Source organism: Medicago sativa, chromosome 1 (genome assembly GCF_051527215.1).
Source record: "Medicago sativa cultivar Bolivia chromosome 1, Bolivia_mono, whole genome shotgun sequence".
Taxonomy (NCBI): domain Eukaryota; kingdom Viridiplantae; phylum Streptophyta; class Magnoliopsida; order Fabales; family Fabaceae; genus Medicago; species Medicago sativa.
The window spans coordinates 59058764-59080184 of NC_140749.1; the positions used below are offsets into that span (position 1 = coordinate 59058764).

The following is a 21421-nucleotide window of genomic DNA, read 5'->3' on the forward strand; positions in this document are numbered from 1 at the left end:
ACATATATATATATATATATATATATATATATATATATATATATATGGGTTATGATAGAAGACACCTTTTATGAAGGTGTCTTTTATCAAGTTACTCTATGAGCATTTGCGAAAAGACACCAACTTACTTTTAGGAAGGTGTCTTTTATCAAAGTTATAACTAAAAAGTGAAAATCACACCTTAAGGTGTGACTTGATAAAAGACACCACCAAAGGGTGGCTTGTAACATAACCCTATATATATATATATATATATATATATATATATATATATATATATATATATATATATATATATATATATATATATATATCATTGTTGCACAATTTAAAAACGTTGACAATGTGAAATTTTAATACAACTTCAAAACCTAACCTCACGTCTAACGTGTGTCTGAATCCAATTTCTACATATGTTATACATAATTCGGCTCTACCATTTTAAAATGAACTTGAATCCCACTCTTGAAAGTTGGCCTGTAAAACGAGAGTATCCAAGCACATATCCATGCACAATCTAAAAAAACTTTGACAATATGTGTTGGGTATTTGTGTTGGCTGCATTATTGCTAAAACAAATATCCTTGTTCTGTAAGTTGGAACCAATGTTCCAGCATGTGGTTAGGCAACTCTGTAAGATGTTGGATACAATGTTCCAACATCCTGGCACGGTTCAGTGTGCCTGGGTTCTTGCCTAAATGTACGCGCGCCCTTTATTGTTTAAGGAAACAATATTTCCTTTACTTATTGATCAAGCAACGCGCATATCATCTAAGAATCAGCTGTGGAATATTTTTAAAGTAGATATTTTATTTTAGGAAATATTTGTTATTATTTGGAACGCTCCTATAAATGTTCCGACATTTTAGGACTTTCTAGATTAGTTTCTGATTCTTGTTTTGCAGGTTAGCTGAACCGATCTGCAAGTTACTGAAGCCCAACATATTATTTAGCCCAAGCTGCTTCAGTATAAAAGGAAGACTTCAAGACCTAATTGCTAATTCAAGCCGTCATTCTAAAAGTTAGATTTTTAGGGTTTGAGTCTTCATGTATTCTGTTCTTGTATCGTTTGTGATGCAAGTCTAGAATCTTCACTGTGTACCTTTCTTGTATCGCATGTGATACTTGTTTAGGACTGAGTTTATGAGTTTGATACTCTTGTGCACTAGACCGAAGTTGTGAAACAAGGTTCTAGTTGATTGTGTTGGAAGGTAACTTCTATTCTTGTTTTGGTTAAGGTCAGATAGGTTACTGGGGCAGTGACTGGCCATTAGGATAGTGAGATGGAATCTCAGATCTAGGAGTTCCTAGGTTGAAGTCTAGACGGGTAGGTCCTAGGTCATATAGTGTAAACGAGGAGTTTGCTGAGAGCTATTGAATAAGGACTACACTAGTGGATTTCCTTCCTGGCTTGGTAGCCCCTAGATGTAAGCGTGTTGTGCTGAACTGGGTCAACAAACTTCCTGTGTTCTTTATTTTTCTGTCCTTTATTTTCTTGTTTTTATTTCTGTTTATCGCGTGATGTTGAAACATTAATCGGAACATTGCAAACGTTAAAACATCTGACAAAACATCTAAAACAAGTACGCTAGAATTTCAATATGAGACTCAAATACATTGTTTTTTGAATAATGCTAAACTTCCCAAAAAACTGTTCAGCGACAAACTCACGATTGAATTGGCTTGTTGTAACAAAAAAAATAAAAAATAACATCACAACCTCATGTATTCCACTTTTCACGGACTGTACACCAATGCACATAAAACACATGCATTCGTGAAATTTCAAGAGGAAATTTGTCGCACTATACAGCAGTGCTGTTGTTTTTTTGACTCAAATACAAGTTTAAGACACACTCTCATTACCCTAGCTTGGGCATGTGTGCAATTTCTTCTCTTCCAAACAAAATTAAAGCGTTTTTGTTTAATGATTAAGGTTAAAAAATATTTTATTTTAGCATTTTTGAGAAGTTATTATTTTTAAATAATTTGAACTTCTAACCTTTTCTTTTCATATGACAAAGTAATTAATATAAATTTCTTTTTGTTTTGACTAAAAATATAAATTTCTTAAACATATTATTATCAAATAAAGTTATCTTGTAAAAACCACAAACAAACGGGCATTTAGATATCAGTCATAAGTATGGAAAAATTGATTCATTTTGTAATCAGTTACTGGATTTTTTTTTATTACATGAGATCTTCTATATAAATTTTCTCGTTTTAAATATAATTTATATTTCAAAAAAATATAAGTTATATTTAAAAATACAGAACCTATTAAGATTATAAAGCATATTGATGATTTTCATCCATCAATGTCAATAATCCAATCCAAATTTTAAAGTCCTGGAGTGAGTAAAGTTCTATGATCTCTTAAATGCTTCAAAAATAAAAATTGTGGATAGAATCCACTACGTTATCCTCTCTCTATATTCTCTCTCTTTCTTCTCAAACCAAACTAAAGAAAAATAAATATGTATAAAAAGCTAATTATAAACTCTAGATTATTATTAACAAAGAACAGTCCAATATCATGGAACTCTCTCTTCTCAACCATCATCACCATCCTTCACTCCTTCATTGCACTCTCACATCCAATCTCTTCACAAGTAACTTCTCTCAACTCTACAACTTTACTATTCATTCTTGTTTGTTTTATCTCAAGAGAGTATAATAACTAAAACAACTGAATTGTCTTAACAACACAGGAACACACAAAAGACTTTACAACAAAAATTCAAATAGGTTAATACCATGCAGCTGTTCACATTCTTCCTCCAATAAAACTGTTGTAGAACCAATCTCTATGTCTTTACAAATTGAAGGAAGGAGAGCATTACTCACTTCTCTCCTCACAACATGTTAGTTAGTTATATTAGATGATTCTCTTTATATATGATATTTAATGTTAGAACTTAGAATTATAAGATTCTTAGGTTTATTAAATGTTATTTATTTTATGTGATCAGTTGCTGGAGTTTATGCATGTGATGTGGCTGAAGCTGTTAGCACTAGTAGAAGAGCTGTATGTGTCCACATCATAAATAAAAAATAAATGATGATTCTGATTTCTGAAAATAAAAATGTTATTTGAATATCAATTTGGGACGCGGACGCCTAACTACGACAACATTTTAAATATGGTTAATGCAGTTCACGCGTGGTTTATGAAGTTTTAGATTTGATTAACAGATATAATAGGCTTCGCAATTGATTAAACATCTACTTGTAGTTGAAATACCTAAAATTGTCGTTAATAAAGTTCGGTTGACGGTGAATGAGTTATGCAATCATGACATACTTGTTAAGTTGCATTAACCACATGTGTGAACTGCGTCGCCCATTTAAAATGTTGTTAAATTTTGATATCTCAAATTGATGTTCAAATAACATTTCTGTTCTGAAAATTGACTTCTAATTTTAATTATGCTTTTCTTGTTTTTGGTTTTCTGCAGCTAAGAGGAGCCAAAATTCCTGAAAGTGATTTCAAAACTTTGCCCAATGGTCTCAAGTAAGTATATATTGATTAGTGATTACATCTGAAATTGCTTTATTAATGAATTTTCTACCGTCTACTTTGGTAACCGACTCAAATGACTAATGAATAATGACTTATAGACTTCAAATTGTGTTAAACTTAATTGCCTTAAAATAGATATGATGATACAGGAATTGTGTTACCTAGAAGTACATTTATTTTAAGTTTTACTCAACTTAGAGAAGAAACAGAACCTATGACTTTAGTTTCATTAGTACACTAGTCTTTAGTTAGGGTTTTTTCATGATGTAATCTTGAAACTTTCACCGGCTTTTCTAGTTGATTTCATTTTTTAAGATATATAAAGCTAGTTAGGGAGCAGTGTGTGACAAAACTCTGATATGTTCAGGTACTATGATTTGAAGGTTGGCGATGGAGCTGAAGCTGTGAAAGGATCGCGTGTCGCAGTACGGTTGTGATTCAGTTAAATATGTTTCGCTCATTAGTGGTTTTGCATGTTTAGATACAGACCTGACTCATATAACTCGGAGTTTCATTTGCAAATGCAATTTATTATTAGTGACTAACTTTTAAATCAGAATTTAGAAATAATCAGATTACCATATTGTAGATTCACTATGTTGCTAAATGGAGGGGAATCACCTTCATGACTAGTAGACAAGGAATGGGTGTTGGAGGAGGAACGGTACGATCCAAGTAACTCGGCTAAAATCTAATTATCCTTTAATTGATTGTTATGAGTTAACAGGTTCTTCCATGTATAAACAAGGCATGTTCTTCATTGTTACATAATAACACTAGAAGATAATACTTTCTTGAAGAACACAATGTATAAATCTTCTGAGGTGTGTTTTTTATGCAAAATTTTCTTGTTGGGGATTAACGAGAACATGCTTAAATGATTGCAGCCCTACGGATTTGATGTAGGCGAATCTGCGAGAGGAAATGTCTTAAAAGGTTTGGATGTAGGAGTAGAGGGCATGCGAGTTGGAGGCCAGGTGAGAAGTGACTCTAGCAGCAAGCAGATCTCCTTGTTCTGTTACAAATTTCATTGAAATCATGAATATCAGTAAATGGAAGCTTCACTCGCGATACTAATGAACAACTACATTGAATTGGAATTTATCTTGCTCAAGATTTTTCTTTGTTTTACTTCATATTTGTCTAGTTAATTCAATCATTTTATCTAAAAAAATTATTCAGTCCCTAGACAGTTAAATTTGGACCTTTAAAGATGCAAAATTTACAAGGAAGTTGGGAGGGATTTTAGGCATCTCACTAAATTTTTTCAGCACACTAACGAGTAGAAATTGTTTAGTTTTTTAAGTTGAATCATATGCTTTAAAAGCAGTAATTTAGTTGACTTTCTGCAGCGGTTGTTAATTGTTCCTCCTGAACTTGCCTATGGAAGCAGGGGAGTCCAAGAAATTCCTCCAAATGCAACAATAGAGGTGAATTACTTTCCTGTAATTTGATACTACATATACCATTTTAGCTCCATATCACAAGAGCCATACTATATGCTTATGCATCCACATAAATTGAATATATTAATCTAGATTGAATAATTCAATTTCTGAGTTCCATTAACACCACAACAACTCTAATTGATCAAATTCCTTGGCTTAATTACCATTTCCATTTCTGAGTTAGCGAGGTGAATTTGTCTCCTTTGGACACCAAGGTTCAATCAGTTTAACTGAAGGCATGATTCACATAGCTGATTCTACCACTTAACCGTCTCTAGATATCTAAAAAGAAAGAAAAGACTCCCATCAAAAGAAATAATCATTCTTGAATGTTTGTAATGAACGTTTTGTAGTTTCTCTTCATTTACGACTGCATAAAATTAGTTCTTTTTCTGCCGGTTATGTGCATCTGAACTCATGTTGGCAGGAAAAGGTTTGTCCCCTACATTTATTGATTATGGATCTGCCTAATTCTGCATCTTATATACTAGTATACATTAAACTTCGTTTCATTCAATAATACATTTTCACCTTTGTAACTTTCGGACTGCAGATGGATATTGAACTGCTTGCCATCAAACAAAGTCCATTTGGGTAAGTAATGGTTTCAGAAAAGTTATTAATTCTTATACTAAAGCACTCTTGTAGTTAATTTCAATGATTTTGGATTCTGCAGGACTGCCGTAAAGATTGTTGAAGGCTAATGCAATGGTTTAATATTCAGAGTGCTATGTTAAGCAGAAGATAATATCCGCCCTAGAAGAGCAGCCCTACCAGATGGCTCTTAGTTCACTCTTGATGTGAATGAATCTAGAATTTACCTGTTTCTAGACTGACAAATAAGAAACAACATTGCTAAAAAAATTGATTATTTGTATTCAATATTCCAATACAGGAGATGCCTTTGCAAGGAGTCAAAAAGTTCATGAGACGGAACCACAAAAATATAAACAATTAAAAAGGCGTTTTCATTTTTTGTGTTCTTGTACCAAGTCAATTTTTTCCAAGCAAAAACAGTGACTCACAATTGTTCTACACATGTTCATGATGGTTTTTATACCACCACTGATTCCTCCAACTTGAATTTCATGTCATATGTACTGTGAATAGTAAACAAATGCCAGAAGTAACAATAGTTCTTCCAAATATCTTAAAAGAAACTATTAGCAGACTAGCAGCACCTCCGCAAAGTGGTAGTCTTGTAGCTTTCATCAAGCTTGCAGGAGAATCTCACCACAAAGTGAGCAGAGTGCCAGAAATTATCTGCGGTAGCGGTGGCGTTTGAAATTGAAGTATACATGTAGAATTCCACGTTCAAATGTGCACTTAAAACCTTTCTTGTGAGAATATTCCCATTCTTTGTTTACAATGCGGAAAGCCTGTCAAATACATGAAATAAGTAATTTGGTTGAAAAGAAAGAAAGACTTAAAACCATCATGAACAATAGACTTACAATGTCTTCGTATGGTGGCCCTGCATGGAATCTTATGATGCAAGTCTCGCCATTGCTGCCATCCTTCTCAATAGTGTAAGTTGGAGCTTGTGTCTTGTCTACAAGGTCTGGGTAGAATATGTTAAATTTATACCCTTGTACAACCTTTGGAGGTGGATTGTCATGATCATAGTGAGTCTGATTATATTTGTTCCACTCATATCCAGTATGAACACGGTTGAAATACTTTGGTTTCCTGGGCCTGTATTTGTCATGCCACCAATAGACCTGCGCCAACATTTATCACTTACATAAGAAACTTTAAAGAGCATATAGTTAGCAAGCATTTTATTTCACCCTAAAATAACAATATATATCATGAGAAGTATACTTATAGTTAGCAAGCATGTTGATATGATAACACAATATTTAACGTGATGCAGAAAACTTTCAGATTTTAAGTCGGTAATCCCCCACCTCCTTTATAATAGTATTCCAAAATCTCTGAACTTTGTACTCCTAACTAATTTTTTTTCTGAACTATATATTTTCCATGTAGTATGACCGGCAATGTTGTATGATACGGAGTGTTGGGCGGTTAAGAGCCAACACGAGAGTAAAGTAAGTGTAGCGGAGATGAGGATGTTGCGTTGGATGAGTGGTAAGACTAGACAAGATAGGATTAGGAATGACACCATTCGAGAGAGTGGGGGTAGCACCTATAGTAGAAAAGTTGGTAGAAAATAGGCTTAGATGGTTTGGACATGTAGAGAGAAGACCCGTAGATGCCGTTGTAAGAAGAGTAGATCAAATGGCGGAGAGTCAGGTTAAAAGAGGTAGAGGAAGACCCAAGAAAACCATTCGAGAAACCATTAGAAAAGATTTAGAGGTCAATGAGTTGGATCCAAATATGGTTTTTGATAGAACACTATGGCGTCATTTGATCCATGTAGCCGACCCCACTTAGTGGGATAAGGCTTGGCTGTTGTTGTTGTTGTATATATTTTCCATCTAATAATAATTAACATTAAAACTAGAATCATGGAAAATAACAAGCATTTGATCCCATTTTACCAAGTGTGAAAATCATACAAATGACAAGACAAGATACCTGTGAATCCAGATTTACTTCTGCACCAGAGCCAAAAATTACATCTCCTTCTTCAATAGCTCCCATAACCTTCATGGCTTTCATCTCAAAATTATCTTCAGATGGAGCAGGCTTTGATGCCATTGCTTCCTGAATTCGTCTCTGCTGCTCTTCTTTTACAGACAAACGTTTTTGTTCCTGTGAATGTACCATCGTGGACAAGTTAGCCTATATACTTAACACAAACTCACAGACACAAGATCATTAGATTAAGTGTGAAATAAGATTTACCAGTAGAGCTCTGTCCTCTTCAGGATCAATAGCTTCCTCATTTTCATCACCATGAAACAGTTCTGGTGAAAAGGACCCAGCCTCATCTTCTACTTCTTCACCTTCTTGACCCTCTGCTTTAATGGGTTCGGGAGAAAGTGATCTCTTTGCATATTGGACTGCACAAAAAATATCAGGAAAATCAAAATGAAGTTTTGGATATAGGAAGTGTCCAAAAGTCAATATTTTACAAATAATTAAATAATGACAAGAAAGTTATACATTTAACATAATCCTCAATATCCTCCTCAGATTTCATAACATGAGCATCTTCCAATTTATCTTCACCCTCTGATGGTTTCTTAAGGCGTAGCAAATGCTTGCGTAACATTTTGGCATGAATTTCCTTTAAACAAGCCTGTATTGCAGCAAATAATGGAGCGAACAATCCATTAAGTTATGGCATGTAACATAAAATACAAAAAAAATAAAAAAAAATAATAATGTTAGAGAGATTACCTTGGCTTTATATATGTGGAGGTACTTTAAAACAGTCTCCCAGTACTCAACAAGCTTTGCTGCACCAGTACGCATTTCTGACTCAATATGCGCCTGCAAAGCTTCCAATTCTGCATGTGTCTTCCCCTGCAAAAGCTTCTTCACATCTGGTTCAACACTGTTATGCAGACCTCTCTGTTCAGCAAGCACCTCGGCTGGAGGTTCTTCTCCACGCACCCTAGCTCGATCAATTGCATCTTTTTTTCTAGCTTCAGCTAACTCCCAATCACTCACCAGAAGGAGTGCCTGCATGAAGATATTGACCAAGAGATTTTCAACTCCGAACATGAATTATGAAATGACTAATTAAGTGCCAAGATGCATAACATTACATGTTAAGGAAGCAACCCACAATGGCCATATAAGTTAACTGAAACAAAAGAGGAGAATATTAAGAAGACAACTAATTCATTGGGACTTCAGTGCATAAGATGCATAATGACGATCACAATAGTTGCATAATAAGACATACATAGTTGCATGAGAGACAAAACATACATAAATGATCATTTGTGCACTCTAATATTTGCACCTCCACAACATTGACCATACTTCTTATTTGCTGTTTATCACCCAACATTCAACCCTATATAGCATGGCTGGTCTTATGCTTTAAAGGGCAAAAAAAAAAACTTGAGTAACATTTCTCTATCACAAATCACACACCCAAACCAACTCTCCGATTAACTCACCCTCCTAGTTGTATCCTACAGTTTACATCTCCCTATCTCCCCATTATTATCTCCCCATTATTTTTTTATGATGAACCCAAGGTACCCAAATCATGATATTTGAGGTAAGATATGTTTTCCAATTTCTGTCTCTGATCTTTGTGAGCCTTCTACTAAGTGTTGGTACACATAATATGTTTTACTTATACTTAAAACCATACATTTCCATGGTTTGTATTCATGTCTCTATCTTTCCATTTATTTATTTTCTTGACTTTTTTACCAATGACCAAATCATAAGGAAAAAGCATGAACAATGGCACTGTCTCTAGGATATGCAAAACCAGGATAAAACGATAAGCGGTAAAAGACCTAAAACCAAGATAAACTGATAAATCTTTAGTTACGGGAAAATCTTTTGTAGCCCCATATGGTTTCGTAGCATTAACCGTGACCCCCTCACATATATCTCAGAGTACTCTAGCATAAACAATCTAAACAATTTTAACCTTTTAAAGAAAACCACTGTATGCCTTTTCAAAATCAATGAAAATCATGAACAAATCCTTTTGATTTCTCCAATATCACTACATTAGTCTTCGCTACACCGCATCAAATAAAAAAAGGAATAATTTTTTCATGCAAAAACCAATTTTAAATACTTTGTATGAGGTCATAGCATCACAAATAGTTTTTTCAATTTAATGGCACTAAGAAATGCATAGATGATATTGTACTGGTGCACTTTTAAAAATTAAAACTAAATGATTAAAAGGTATTATTCCAATGCTATTCCCAAAGTGTTTAAATTCAAAACTATATCAATTATTTAGCATGATTGTATCTGTTGAGATCCCTATTATTCCACCTGCCTTAGCCCACGCTTCAGGTGTCAAATCCTAAGCCTGAGGCGGGTGTCGAGATTTGAGAGTTCAACATCAACTAGAGACTAGTGCTTACAAGGCTTGGCCTTGGACAACCCTCACCTTACAAGCCAGTTTTGTGAGGTTTTTCTTTGTTGAATAAACCGATTTTGCGAGGTTGAGTTGGGCCTAAAGCTCTAATTCTAAGATGGTATTAGAGTCCATCCTAGATCACAGGTTTGTTATTGGGCCTCAATCTTAGTTATACCATGTGCAAATGTTCACGCTATAGATGTCCAGACATGGGCGTGTTGAGATCCATGTATTCCACCCACATTACTCCACGTATTAGATGTTCCCACCTGAGACATCAACTATAGATTAGAGCAAATAAGGCCTAAGCAGTCCTCACCTTAGAAGTTGGTTTTGTAGGGTTGAATTAGGTCTAAAGCCCAAATTCCAAGAGTATACAACAATATATAAGAACAAATGCATGATATTTCCTCTTAATCTTTAGACAATTTCCATAATTTTACTATTGAAGTATGATGTAACTAAACAAGCCATGGAAAAAGGAAGATACCTCCCAATATTCTACATGGGTTGGCGTGGCCCTGTCAAAGTCCAAATGCATTTTGATATCATCACGGAGCTCTTCCATTTCATTCACTGTCAAACCCTGCACCATAAATATCAAATCATTATGTAACTTGTCCACCAATATTGACGTTTAAAACTAGAAATATTTAGTCATGCTAATGAAAGGGTTTGATAAGTTTTAGAGATCTGTGTTACATTATAGTTATAATTTACAACAGTTAAAGGAAAAGAAACATGAGTTTAAAGGTAGTGCACTGACAGTGTAAAGTTGTTTTACACAGTCATCCAATCTAATTTCATAATTTTGCCATGTCATTTATTAAATAAATCATAGTTTTCGGTTTCCATTCCCCCTCTCTATACAAACCAGATTGAACACCATCTGCTGCAACTTTCTATCTTTAACTCACTCGGTCCATCACTGCAGTTGGAAAGCAGTGAAGAAAACGGGTGAGGTGGTAGTACAGCAGCACTGTGACGACAACGGCGTTACTGCAGAGAGCGTTTAGTATGAATGATAGCATCGCTGAGTGACAGAAATTGTGGTCATGGCAGTTGTGGATTTTGGTGCGATGAAGGAAATGTTTGTATCGATGCTGACAAAAGCAGTTGCCATACACTGCCTTCATGGTTGTTGATGTTAGAGGAGTACTTAAACTTTCCAGAAAAAGTAGATGCATTCACCCAATATTGTATGAACAAATTATTAGAAATTAGAAACTCATGCAAAAGGATCAATTGAAGATGATAGAATCATATTAAAGTTAAAAAGTATTAGATAAAAGGATATTGCATGGAGAAGATGGATTGATGCAGTCGTGGGTCGAAGACATGGGAGGAATAGAAACCATGATCTGAGTAGAAAAGTTGAAATGGTATTATTTTTTATTTATGTATAATTAATTTTTTATGACATGGCTAAAAGATGCAATTTGATTGGATGACACTCTAAAGTTAGGTTTACACTGTCAGTGCATGTTCTTTATTCTCATAATATTGGTATCATAAAGCCAAATATTAACCTTGAAGACCATGTATGGTTCATTTATTTCTATATCCAAATCATCAGAGCCATCAAGATGTTTGGTAAGGATATCAATTGGCTTGGCACGTCCTTCACGCAATCTAATTTCAGACCTAAACTTGCTTTGATCAAAATGAAACTGCATACAAAATTGTTTTAATCATCAGATTACCAATACCATTTTATTTGATATAACAACAAATGGAAGCCATTCAAGCAGCCATACCTCCACTTCTCTTTTTTCCCAGTCCTGGAACTCAGCTCGAGCACGTTCTCTAGCTAACAATGCCTGTGAGAGACAATTTGTATAAATTCAAAATAAAAAAAATAGTTTATGCACCAAGGTTTGGGAATAACTGGCAGATCATAAAAGAATATAGCCGAGACAGGCAGGTGGTACCCAGAACGTAATTTCGCTTCTAGCATAAAAAAGACAACCAATAATAAGTTATAAGAATGGACAGACTTACCATTTCTTCCTCATGTCGTGCTTTCTCAAGTGCCCTCTCTTCTCTTCGTTTTTTCACCTTTTCAATTTCCGCCTGCATTATAATTTTAACAAGAAATTAGTCAAATGGTAGATGGGAAGTTTGATTGTTTAGTTTGACAACATCATCATAATCAATAACCCGGGGGCTGGGGTGTATGAAGGATATTGCTACAAGAAGCAAGTGAAATATCCAGTCACGCCAACAAAACAACTAGTTAGTAGTGGCAAGTTGGCAGCATCCAAAATGTTGTAAAATCATAATGTAGTCAAAGTCTATATGCATATGTCCCTAACATCCAAAAACATTTTTTGGAGAAAATTGCATACCATCCTTTCTCTCTGTCTCTTTTTCTCAGCTTTAACTGAAAATTCATCAATAGGCACACCTTGAACAACATCACGCTCAATCTTCTTACGCCAAACAAACCTACAAATAGCATGTTCGTAAATAAGATGATGAAGGTAAGCATCACTCAACTACTAATATATTAATACATTAATTTCTATACAGACAAGCTTGTCACCGCTTCTAGAAAATAACAATGTCAATAAATTTGCAAGCTTAGCGGAACCAAATAAAACAGAAAAAAATGAAAAGGAGATTATCTAAGAACAACTGCTGCTAAAGCTAAATATTAATCCCACCCTCCAAACGAAAAAACTAAAAGCTTAGTAGCAACCAACATCATGAACTTCAATGATTAATACTCGTTCCAAGGTTATTTTTTCTTGGTCAACAGTCCACCGAAATAAACTTATTCAGCAACCAGCAATAGGGAGGAATCTCAACCAATAATTAACTTGTTTTTCTTCAGAAGTACCATATTTATATTTACACATATACTCACATTTAAACTCCATAACTACCTAGTGCCTACCACTACCCTCTCCACAAAAATAAAGTTTCTTTGAACTACATAGTATATGCATGCATACTGCATATGAGGTACCAATACATATCTGAAAATTATATTTCTTCGGGTAAACAACATGAACTAAGTTGATGTATTACAACACAAGACAGAAAAAAATTAGGGAGAAGAGAGGGACTTACTTCTCATTAAGATTGGAATCACCAAATGGATTCGAGTCATTTGAATATCCAGACACAGTATGAGCCTTCAATTTCTTAGCAACTTTCAACGCCTGAACACAAAACCAAAGAACAATTCAACATCAAACACACCCTTTAAACCAATTCAATTCATGAAAACACAATCGATTTAATTCATATACACCTCCAGATCATTAAAAAAAAAAAAAACGTTTGACTTCAATCATAATAACTACTTCTAAAGTCACACATATGATTAATTGTGATTCACCGACAATGTAAAAACTTTTCCATCGACAGTATATCAAAATTAAACTCTAATCAAATATGTCAAATTCAAACCTTTCTCTGCGCCTTTTTCGCCAAATACTGAGCTATTTCCTCTTCAGTAATTTTCCTTGAGGACTTTCTCTTCCTACCATCCCTATCACTACTACTATCATCAGAAGTAGAATTATCCGAGTCCGATTCATGTCGGCTCCGTCTCCTCTGTGACCGCCGATCACTATGGTGACCACTCCTCCGGATTCTATCGGAATCATCGGATTGCGAAGAAGTTGACTCGGATGCAGAATCATCCGATTTCCTTCTCCTTCTTTCTTTCCTACCCATTCTATTCTTCTCAGATTCTTACGCTCAGGAAAAGTAAAACCTAAAATAACGATAATATTTCAGAATACATAAAAAGCATAACAAATACAAGAATTCAACCCTAGACTAGATAGTATTTGCGATGGAGAATGATTTTTCACTAAAAAATTGAAGAAACAATTTCAAAATTCGAAGTGAAAATCGACGGAAAAATAACGAACCTGCGGCGGAGAACACGGTTGGAGAATTACGGCGACGGTGCCAATGATCAACACCACCGGAGATGATAATTCACATTTTTTTATTTTTTATTTTCCGTCGGGAAAGATAAATGGACTGAAGCCCAAAAATGAGAAAGGATTTGTTATAGGTAACTTTTTGCACCCCATTAGTCTACTAATATCCCCCCTCTGATGAAATTAATTTATTTTTTGCCAAAATACCTTTTTTTGTGATCTGTAAACAAAAAAAATAATTTATTGTATTATTGTTATGAATCAAACATGATGTTTAGAATTTACAACACTCACATGTTCTGCTCGCACCACCAACCATTTGCGTTAGAATTTTGGTAATCTTTTATTCATATAAAAGTCAAGTTTTAGAACACATATTTTTCAAACTTATATTAAATGTCATAAAATAACTTATTGATGTCTATATGTATGATTCTAAAATGTATTGTGGAAATTAAAGTTAAGATATTTGAAAATGTTTTAATCTAAGAGAAGTTGATTTTCAAGAACACAATTTTTCAAATACTAGGAGACATATAAAAAGTATACTCTTACAAGTTTGGAGCATGTTGTATTAATGTGGCCGAACTTTAGGCTATCCTCCATGGCATCATTTTGGCATGAAATATAGGTGTAAAAATTGACCCTCAATTTGTTGTGTTCTCATCATTGTTTTAATTTGGTGGATGAGATTAGAGTAATTTGTGATAAGAAGGGTGAATTCCCTTTATCACTTTTTTTTTTTTAACAGGCTCATTCTATTGGTTAATAGAAGTAGAAAATTTGAATTCAATCCTGATTTTATATATGTAGCTTTTAAAGCAGATGTGGCGGGGATCCATTTCCCGCGTGATTTCTAGTTTTGTCTGTTTTGAGGCTAGCACATTTATGTCACAAAATTAAACGATGACAGAGTGGAATGAAATAGTCACTATATATATATATATATATATATATATATATATATATATATATATATATATATATATATATATATATATATATATATATATATATATATTATTAATGAGTGAAAAATGAAATGGCAAGAAAAATAGAACTTCCATAAACTTTAAAATTTTAATTAAATATAATACATTTTAATTATATTAAATGGTATTTTTAATTGTCCTCGTGAGCTTAGCTCAGTTGGTAGGGACAATGCATAATATATGTTAGGTTGAGGTTCAAACCTCGGCCACCACAAAAAAAAAATGGTATTTTTAATTAAGGGTAAAATTTAAATTAAAAAGTTATCATTTGTTTGACTTAAATGATGATGATGTTTTGGCCCTCTATATTTTTGCAAAACCGTAAATTTGGTTCACCAATTTCTAATTACGTAATTTTGATCACCGTTTTAGAAAAATAAAATTGACCAATTTATAATTTTGAATATCCAATTTGATAATGTGACAATATATTAGGTGACATGAAATGAAAATGAAAATTCTAATTGATATTAGTCTTAAAAAATAGGATGTTAAATTGGGTCGTAACCAAACATAAATGTTCAAAAAAGTATCAATTTAAATGACACAGTGCGATTGGAATTAACAATTTAGTGTCACGTCATCGAATTTGAATGTCAAAATATGAATTGGTCAAAAATTTGAAACAAGGGACCAACATTGGGCAAAATGAAATAGGATGACCAAAATTGCGGTTTTACCAAAACATGGGGAGCAAAATTGCCTTTAAGCGTAATTCTTTCCATTTCATTCACTTTTTAAATAACGGAATGGGAATTTGTTTTGTTATGTCATAAATTGATGAAATATTTGTTATCTTCTCTTCGTTTCACTTCATCCCATTTCGTTACATTCCTCTCAAATCCACTCGTTTTAAAATATTCAAACAAGCTTAAGTTACAAAAGGACTAAGAAAAACCTTTTAGAATCTATTTGGCAAATTTCACAAGAAAAATAGCTCAGAGGACATATATACCCTCGTAGAAATTATTAAAGTGAGAGAACTCAAGAGATGTATTGTGAATATTCCTCATTATTATTGAATCATCAAAGTAAAAGTTGCAACTTGCAAATGGAAGAAGAGAGGAGGGGAAAAACAAAATTTAGCAAAAACATAATACAGCAACAGAAAACTATAACAGAATAACTAAGTCATAAACTAACTAATTTTATCAATATTTTCCAATTGTAAGAGAAATGGCTCTAGTGCAAGTGTTGTCCATTGCATATGTTGAGACCAGAGGTGTATCCATAGGTTCCTTGGAAGTCTATGCAGATGTACCTCCTTTGTCTGTGGAGGATGCATGAGGAAGTTGTGCAGTAGGTGTCAACTACACAGTCCATACAATCACTTTAAAAACAAAAAATGTTTAAATAAAATTTACTTTCTTGCGAAGTTTTTAGTAGCTTCTACAAGTTTAGTTCTAGTTAAACTTAACTGAATTTTGAAAGCATGTCTCCAGAATTCAACAATTTTAACAATATACATCAAGAAGTATATATCCAAAATTGAGATTGTTGTGTACCTATTACTAGACATACATATTGAGATTGTTGTGTACCTAATACTATACATACATATATCTACAATTAATTTTTCTAGCCTTTGAGACATGATTCTCAAAGTCAACAAAACCTGGTTCTTCTATATGTTTCATTATCCAAATGTTACCATATCATTATTCACAATCAAACTGAAAAGGCTGAATGTATCAATATCATGCCTACATATTCACAATCAAATTGAAAAGGCTGAATGTACCATCACTGTATATTCACATCAAAAGGCAAGAAAATATGCTGCAGTCTGCAGAACAAATCCTAAAAAAACACTCAAATGTCTAGAATCAAGTATATTACAATATCAGATATCTGTACTTGGAAGTTTCAACCACCACATCACAAGCTAAGCTATAAAAGAGGCATCATCTCTTGGTTTTTGAAATATATTCAAATGACAGCAACCCCAGCTGAAGTAGAATTTGAATGAAGCATGTCCTGGCCAGAAACTTTGGTCTTCTGAAGATCAAGAGCCTGCATAGCAGATGAAATTCCAGATTTTCCTTGCATCTCCTGCTGGCATCCACTGGCCACGTTCTTGGCCTGTCCTGAGTGAGTAATCGACTCTTTTGAATTTGTATTATCTTTTGTCCCACCCAGAATTATCATGTGCGGCTTACCGAAGTTGGAAATCTGTGGATGAAAGAAATAAAATGAAAATATATATCGAAGACTTGTTAAAACTGACATCAAAATAGGTTTAGTCTATCATAGCTAATAAAATAACTAGATTTCCCCTGTGAGGATTGTATTCAACTTAAATCATGCATATGGATATTACAATTAAAAACAAACTAGACGAATACTTTGTAAAAAACTTCAAAAAATTCCTTTTAGCGATTACTGCCAAATATATCATAAAAAAGGTAAATGAAATCCATGCATATAATTATGATTCAATTTTTTCACTCACAATAGAAGGTGATGCAAAGCCATTAGCACTCCATCCTGATCCCAGAGGAGGGTGATAAACAACACCAGAAGCTCTGTAGATGAAAGGAGGAGGACATGCACCAGCAGTAGAAGAAGGTCCAGCTAATCCTTCTAGTTTCTTCTGAGCATGCCTGATCTGCAATTCTCTTTCCCTATCCTCTTTCTTCTGAGCAAAAGCAACATACAGTGGTTTGCCATGGAACATGCACCCTGTAGCATATAACAACAACTTAATTGATGCATAAGCACTAATATAACTTCTAACTTGGTAACATTTGTTACTTGGATAAAAATATTTTCTAGATCAGAACTTCAATCAAAATTCAGTACACAGAAAATAACATTTAACACATATCTAATCTCGAATTATAATCCAATAAATATACATAACATGCAGTATTATTGGAACATCATAATGAGCATTCTTCTCAAATTTCATAGTACTACTAATACATATCTAGGCAAAAAATGATGCAAGGCCAAAACGTTCTAATCTATCACCTTGGTGGCTTACAGATTCAAAGCAACTTAACTCACCATTAAAACAGCTTACAGACTTATAGGCCTCCATCAGGGTAGAAAAACAGACAAAACCAAACCCCTTGCTTGTCCCTTTGTCATCTCGCATAACTTTTGCAGACAAGACTTTGCCACAAGCACTAAAATGGTCCCGTAGTTCTTCATCACCAACACTGGTATCAATGTTCTTCACATAAATGTTTGATCCCTGAAAGTTAAACGGTGACATATTAAGAAAGCTGAAATTAATTATTCAACTATATATAGGAGAAAGGGCATGGAATTACCTTGTATTTCAAGCCTTTTTCCACAAACAAATGATGCAATATCTGCTCACGTTCAACCTTTTTTTGTGCTCTTGCAACATACAAAATCTTTGAACCTACTTATGACAAATCAAAACCAGATTTAAACAGAGAATCAACATCCAGGAAAGTGCAATTTTGTGCAGAAAATATCTATATACTAAAAAGTTAAATAAATTACCAAACTGTGATCCATCCATTGCTTCCATTGCTCGTCTAGCATCATCTGGGCTGTCATAGTTAACAAATCCGAAGCCTTTTGACTGCCCATTCTCATCCTTTTTAATAGCCAAGCTAACAATTTTTCCAAAAGAGGAGAACTTTTCTTCAAGATGCTTTTCAGTAACAACTGGGTCCAAATTCTTAACGTACAAGTTTGTAAATTTGGCATCCGGGTCAGGAAGAGAGCGCTCACTTTTTCTGATAAATTTCCCAACATATCTGTGAGAAGAATTGGAATCAGATTAAAACCAATCTTAGGATAACGAAAACAGCAATTAACTGAAGGCAAAAAAAAAATAGACTTCAAATCACAACAAATATGGATATGAATGACGGTAAATTTTAACAAGCGCTAAAATAATTTCACATACATCTGCTTATCTCTCACAGTAGAGCCATTCATTTTCTGGATAGCAACATTTGCAGACTCCTCTGAATCAAACTGGATATAACCAAACCCTTTGCTCTTCCCATCCTCAGACATGGCAATTTTGCTGGACAAAATGTTCCCGTATTTTTGAAATAAATCATGTAGCCCCACGTTATCTATGGATTCTGCCAAGTTCTGTGATGATATTGACACCAGAAAGTTTTCATTAGAATTCACTTCATACATAAAAATGAATCGGAATATCATCATTTAAGCATTTAACATCAAAGCAACATAGCGTAAAACAGTATAACATATACCTTAACAAACACATTCCCTTTGCCACTCTTCCTTGCATCAGCATCACGACTTAACCACATGACCCTTATCACTTTTCCATTGAGGGAAGAATGATTCTTCAACTCGATTGCACGAATTGCTACTCAATCAACAAAATAAAATACATTAACAGGGTGGTAAAACATTCTTAAATATGCTCATAATTTCTTTATTATTTTTAATCCTTTACAGCTAACAAGAAATTACAATTACAAATTTCAAGCTTGATACAATTACATATATGGATCAGTAACATAACTTAGTCTTACAAATTTTGGAAAATAACTCATCAAGCAAAAAACGCCATTTTTAATATAAAAATGTTGAAAAAAAAATGAATTTTCTTTCCTCCAAAAATTAACTAGCATATCAAATCAACTAACTAGAAAAAACTTGGTCCAAAAACAACCTAACTAAAAGCCAATAAATTTTGCTTCAATCAAATCAACTAACAACTATCAATTTCTTCAAAAAAAACTAACAACTATCAAAAAATTAAATTAAGATTACAAATATCAAGATCGATACAGTTACAAATCTTGATCAGTAACATAACTTGTTCAGATAAATTTTGGGAAATAACACAGGAAGCAAAAATCTTGAAAAACTTATCTTTTTTTTCTCTTTCCTCCAAAGAAAGCTAGCAAACTTAAAACTGGTAAAGTTTTATCTTTAATCAACTATCATCATTCTAGCAAACATTATACATGCATAATTTTTCACCCTTTTACTACATTACAATAAAGCATAACTAATTCAATCAGAATTTTCCATTTCTTGAATCACTTCCATTTTCAAGAATCAAAGATATAGGGTTTCCTAATCAAACAACAACAATAATACCAATTATAACAATTAGTCATTAATCCTAAAAAAGAAAGCATGAAATCAATCATAACTAACTATCAAAACACAAGAAAAGCAAAAGATTACTGAAATCAAGTAAACTAAAACGAAAATTCCAGAGCAATGCAATGAATCTGAGAAAGCGTTGTTTGTTACCTTCTTGATGAGAGGAGAGGTTGACGTAACCATAACAGAGTGATTTCCCGGTGGCGGAGTCTTTGCAGACGCGAGCGGAAATGAGGGTGTTGAATTCAGAAAACGCCTTGTAGAGTTGAGCGTCGGTTACGTCGGAGTGAAGATCGCCGACGTAAAGTGTCGCCGCTGGTGAAGCTGGCACTGCGTCTTTCTCGGAATCCGTCATAGTTGAATCGGAGAATGATGAAAAGAATGAACAAAGTTGTAACGGTTTTGGAAGAGAGAGAGTGAAGAATGTGAAGAGAGAGAGAGTGGTGGAGTTTTTTTTTTTTTTTTTGGTTAAGAGAGTGGTGGAGTTGAGTATGAGAAATTTGCATGGCGGGTTCAGTATATATAAGAGGTTAAGAATACGGTTACGCGCGTTACTTCATCGATTCGTTTTTTCTTTTTACATTTTTTATTTTTGCAAGTTCTTCAAAAATACCATATATTTAATTTAAGTACATTTTTAAGCTTGAATTTGGTCTTTATAAAAAGTTTAATATGATCTATTAGCCATTTTTTTATAAATTAAAGTTTAGTTGAGTTAGACTCTCAAAACTCATCAGAGTCAGGACAAACTTCGGTTTAAACAGTATTCACAGATCACGTATTAAAGTATAGTAGTTTGGTAAAAAAAAGTTATTTAAACAAAAATCCAAAATAACAATTTTAAAAAATGGCTTGTAGCCTCGTTTTTTTTATTGTTTTTTAGCTAAATAGAGTTAAAAAAATTTAAGTCTAATGTAGACTAAGTCGTAAACCTTTTTCAATCAGTATGACATATTGTCACTCTACTCACAGTTGCACCTTCTTATTTTATCTTTTTTTTGAGCAAACCTTCTTATCTTATTTAAAAGAAAGAAGAAAAAACTAACGAATTCTACAACTTATTTTCCTACTTAAACATCAAACGGAAAAGACAGATACTACCCACACCCCAAATAATCCAAGTTACACCCCAAAATTACTAATATACCCTTTAATTAAAATAAACTATTTTATGTAAACTGAGTTTACATACACTACGAGTTTACATACACTACGTAAATTGAGTTTACACAGTTTATGTAAACTAAGTTTACGTAGTTTATGTAAGCTGAGTTTACATAAACTGAGTTTGCATAAGTTAAGTAAACTAATGTAAACTGATTTTACACAGTTTATGTAAATTGAGTTTACGTAGTTTATGTAAACTCAATTTACGTAGTTTATGTAAACTGAGTTTACATACACTACGAAAACTGAGTTTACACAGTTTATGTAAACTAAGTTTACGTAGTTTATGTAAACTGAGTTTACATACACTATGTAAACCGAGTTTACAA

The 21421-nt window shown here is 33.5% G+C and overlaps 3 protein-coding genes across 4 annotated transcripts; 1 reads left to right on the top strand and 2 right to left on the bottom strand.

Moving 5' to 3' along the window:
• The first annotated feature begins 2515 nt into the window (after positions 1–2515).
• LOC146955849 (FKBP-like peptidyl-prolyl cis-trans isomerase family protein) lies at positions 2516–5945 on the top strand. 2 transcript variants are annotated; one of them, XM_085724310.1, is made up of 10 exons: positions 2516–2615; positions 2715–2867; positions 2976–3031; positions 3462–3517; positions 3894–3951; positions 4116–4190; positions 4414–4503; positions 4879–4956; positions 5528–5568; positions 5651–5945. In XM_085724310.1, the coding sequence occupies exons 1-10, from the start codon at positions 2540–2542 to the stop codon at positions 5676–5678; spliced, it is 711 nt and encodes a 236-aa protein (XP_085580436.1). In that variant the 5' UTR covers positions 2516–2539; the 3' UTR covers positions 5679–5945. The 2 variants fall into 2 exon arrangements, with proteins under 2 accessions (XP_085580436.1, XP_085580439.1); XM_085724313.1 differs by lacking the exon at positions 2715–2867.
• LOC146955850 (splicing factor Cactin-like) lies at positions 5827–13897 on the bottom strand. The gene is made up of 14 exons (XM_085724303.1): positions 13840–13897; positions 13370–13679; positions 13028–13119; positions 12301–12400; positions 11954–12025; positions 11710–11772; positions 11482–11622; positions 10443–10538; positions 8287–8571; positions 8050–8185; positions 7789–7946; positions 7519–7695; positions 6429–6695; positions 5827–6353 (listed from the first exon to the last, which is right to left on the bottom strand). Exons 2-14 carry the CDS (start codon positions 13637–13639, stop codon positions 6234–6236), a joined length of 1977 nt encoding a protein of 658 aa, XP_085580429.1. The 5' UTR covers positions 13640–13679; positions 13840–13897; the 3' UTR covers positions 5827–6233.
• A 2590-nt stretch (positions 13898–16487) lies between these two features.
• On the bottom strand, positions 16488–20661 carry LOC146955851 (polyadenylate-binding protein 7-like). The gene is made up of 8 exons (XM_085724322.1): positions 20076–20661; positions 19055–19173; positions 18736–18929; positions 18324–18583; positions 18125–18219; positions 17856–18045; positions 17299–17528; positions 16488–17018 (listed from the first exon to the last, which is right to left on the bottom strand). The coding sequence occupies exons 1-8, from the start codon at positions 20278–20280 to the stop codon at positions 16776–16778; spliced, it is 1536 nt and encodes a 511-aa protein (XP_085580448.1). The 5' UTR covers positions 20281–20661; the 3' UTR covers positions 16488–16775.
• Between the last annotated feature and the right edge of the window lie 760 nt (positions 20662–21421).

Bases quoted from the DNA above. Each gene is read 5' to 3' on its own strand.
- LOC146955849 (XM_085724310.1), top strand. From the start codon at position 2,540: ATGGAACTCTCTCTTCTCAACCATCATCACCATCCTTCACTCCTTCAT. The intron at 2,868-2,975 runs GTTAGTTAGTTA...TTATGTGATCAG, and splicing joins CACTTCTCTCCTCACAACAT to TTGCTGGAGTTTATGCATGT. The intron at 4,957-5,527 runs GTGAATTACTTT...TTCGGACTGCAG, and splicing joins CTCCAAATGCAACAATAGAG to ATGGATATTGAACTGCTTGC.
- LOC146955850 (XM_085724303.1), bottom strand. From the start codon at position 13,639: ATGGGTAGGAAAGAAAGAAGGAGAAGGAAATCGGATGATTCTGCATCC. The intron at 12,401-13,027 runs GTAAGTCCCTCT...TGCTATTTGTAG, and splicing joins GATTCCAATCTTAATGAGAA to GTTTGTTTGGCGTAAGAAGA. The intron at 8,186-8,286 runs GTAATCTCTCTA...GCTGCAATACAG, and splicing joins TCCACATATATAAAGCCAAG to GCTTGTTTAAAGGAAATTCA.
- LOC146955851 (XM_085724322.1), bottom strand. From the start codon at position 20,280: ATGACGGATTCCGAGAAAGACGCAGTGCCAGCTTCACCAGCGGCGACA. The intron at 18,046-18,124 runs GTAATTCCATGC...TTTAACTTTCAG, and splicing joins AAAAAGGCTTGAAATACAAG to GGATCAAACATTTATGTGAA. The intron at 17,019-17,298 runs GTGAGTGAAAAA...TTTCATCCACAG, and splicing joins GCTTTGCATCACCTTCTATT to ATTTCCAACTTCGGTAAGCC.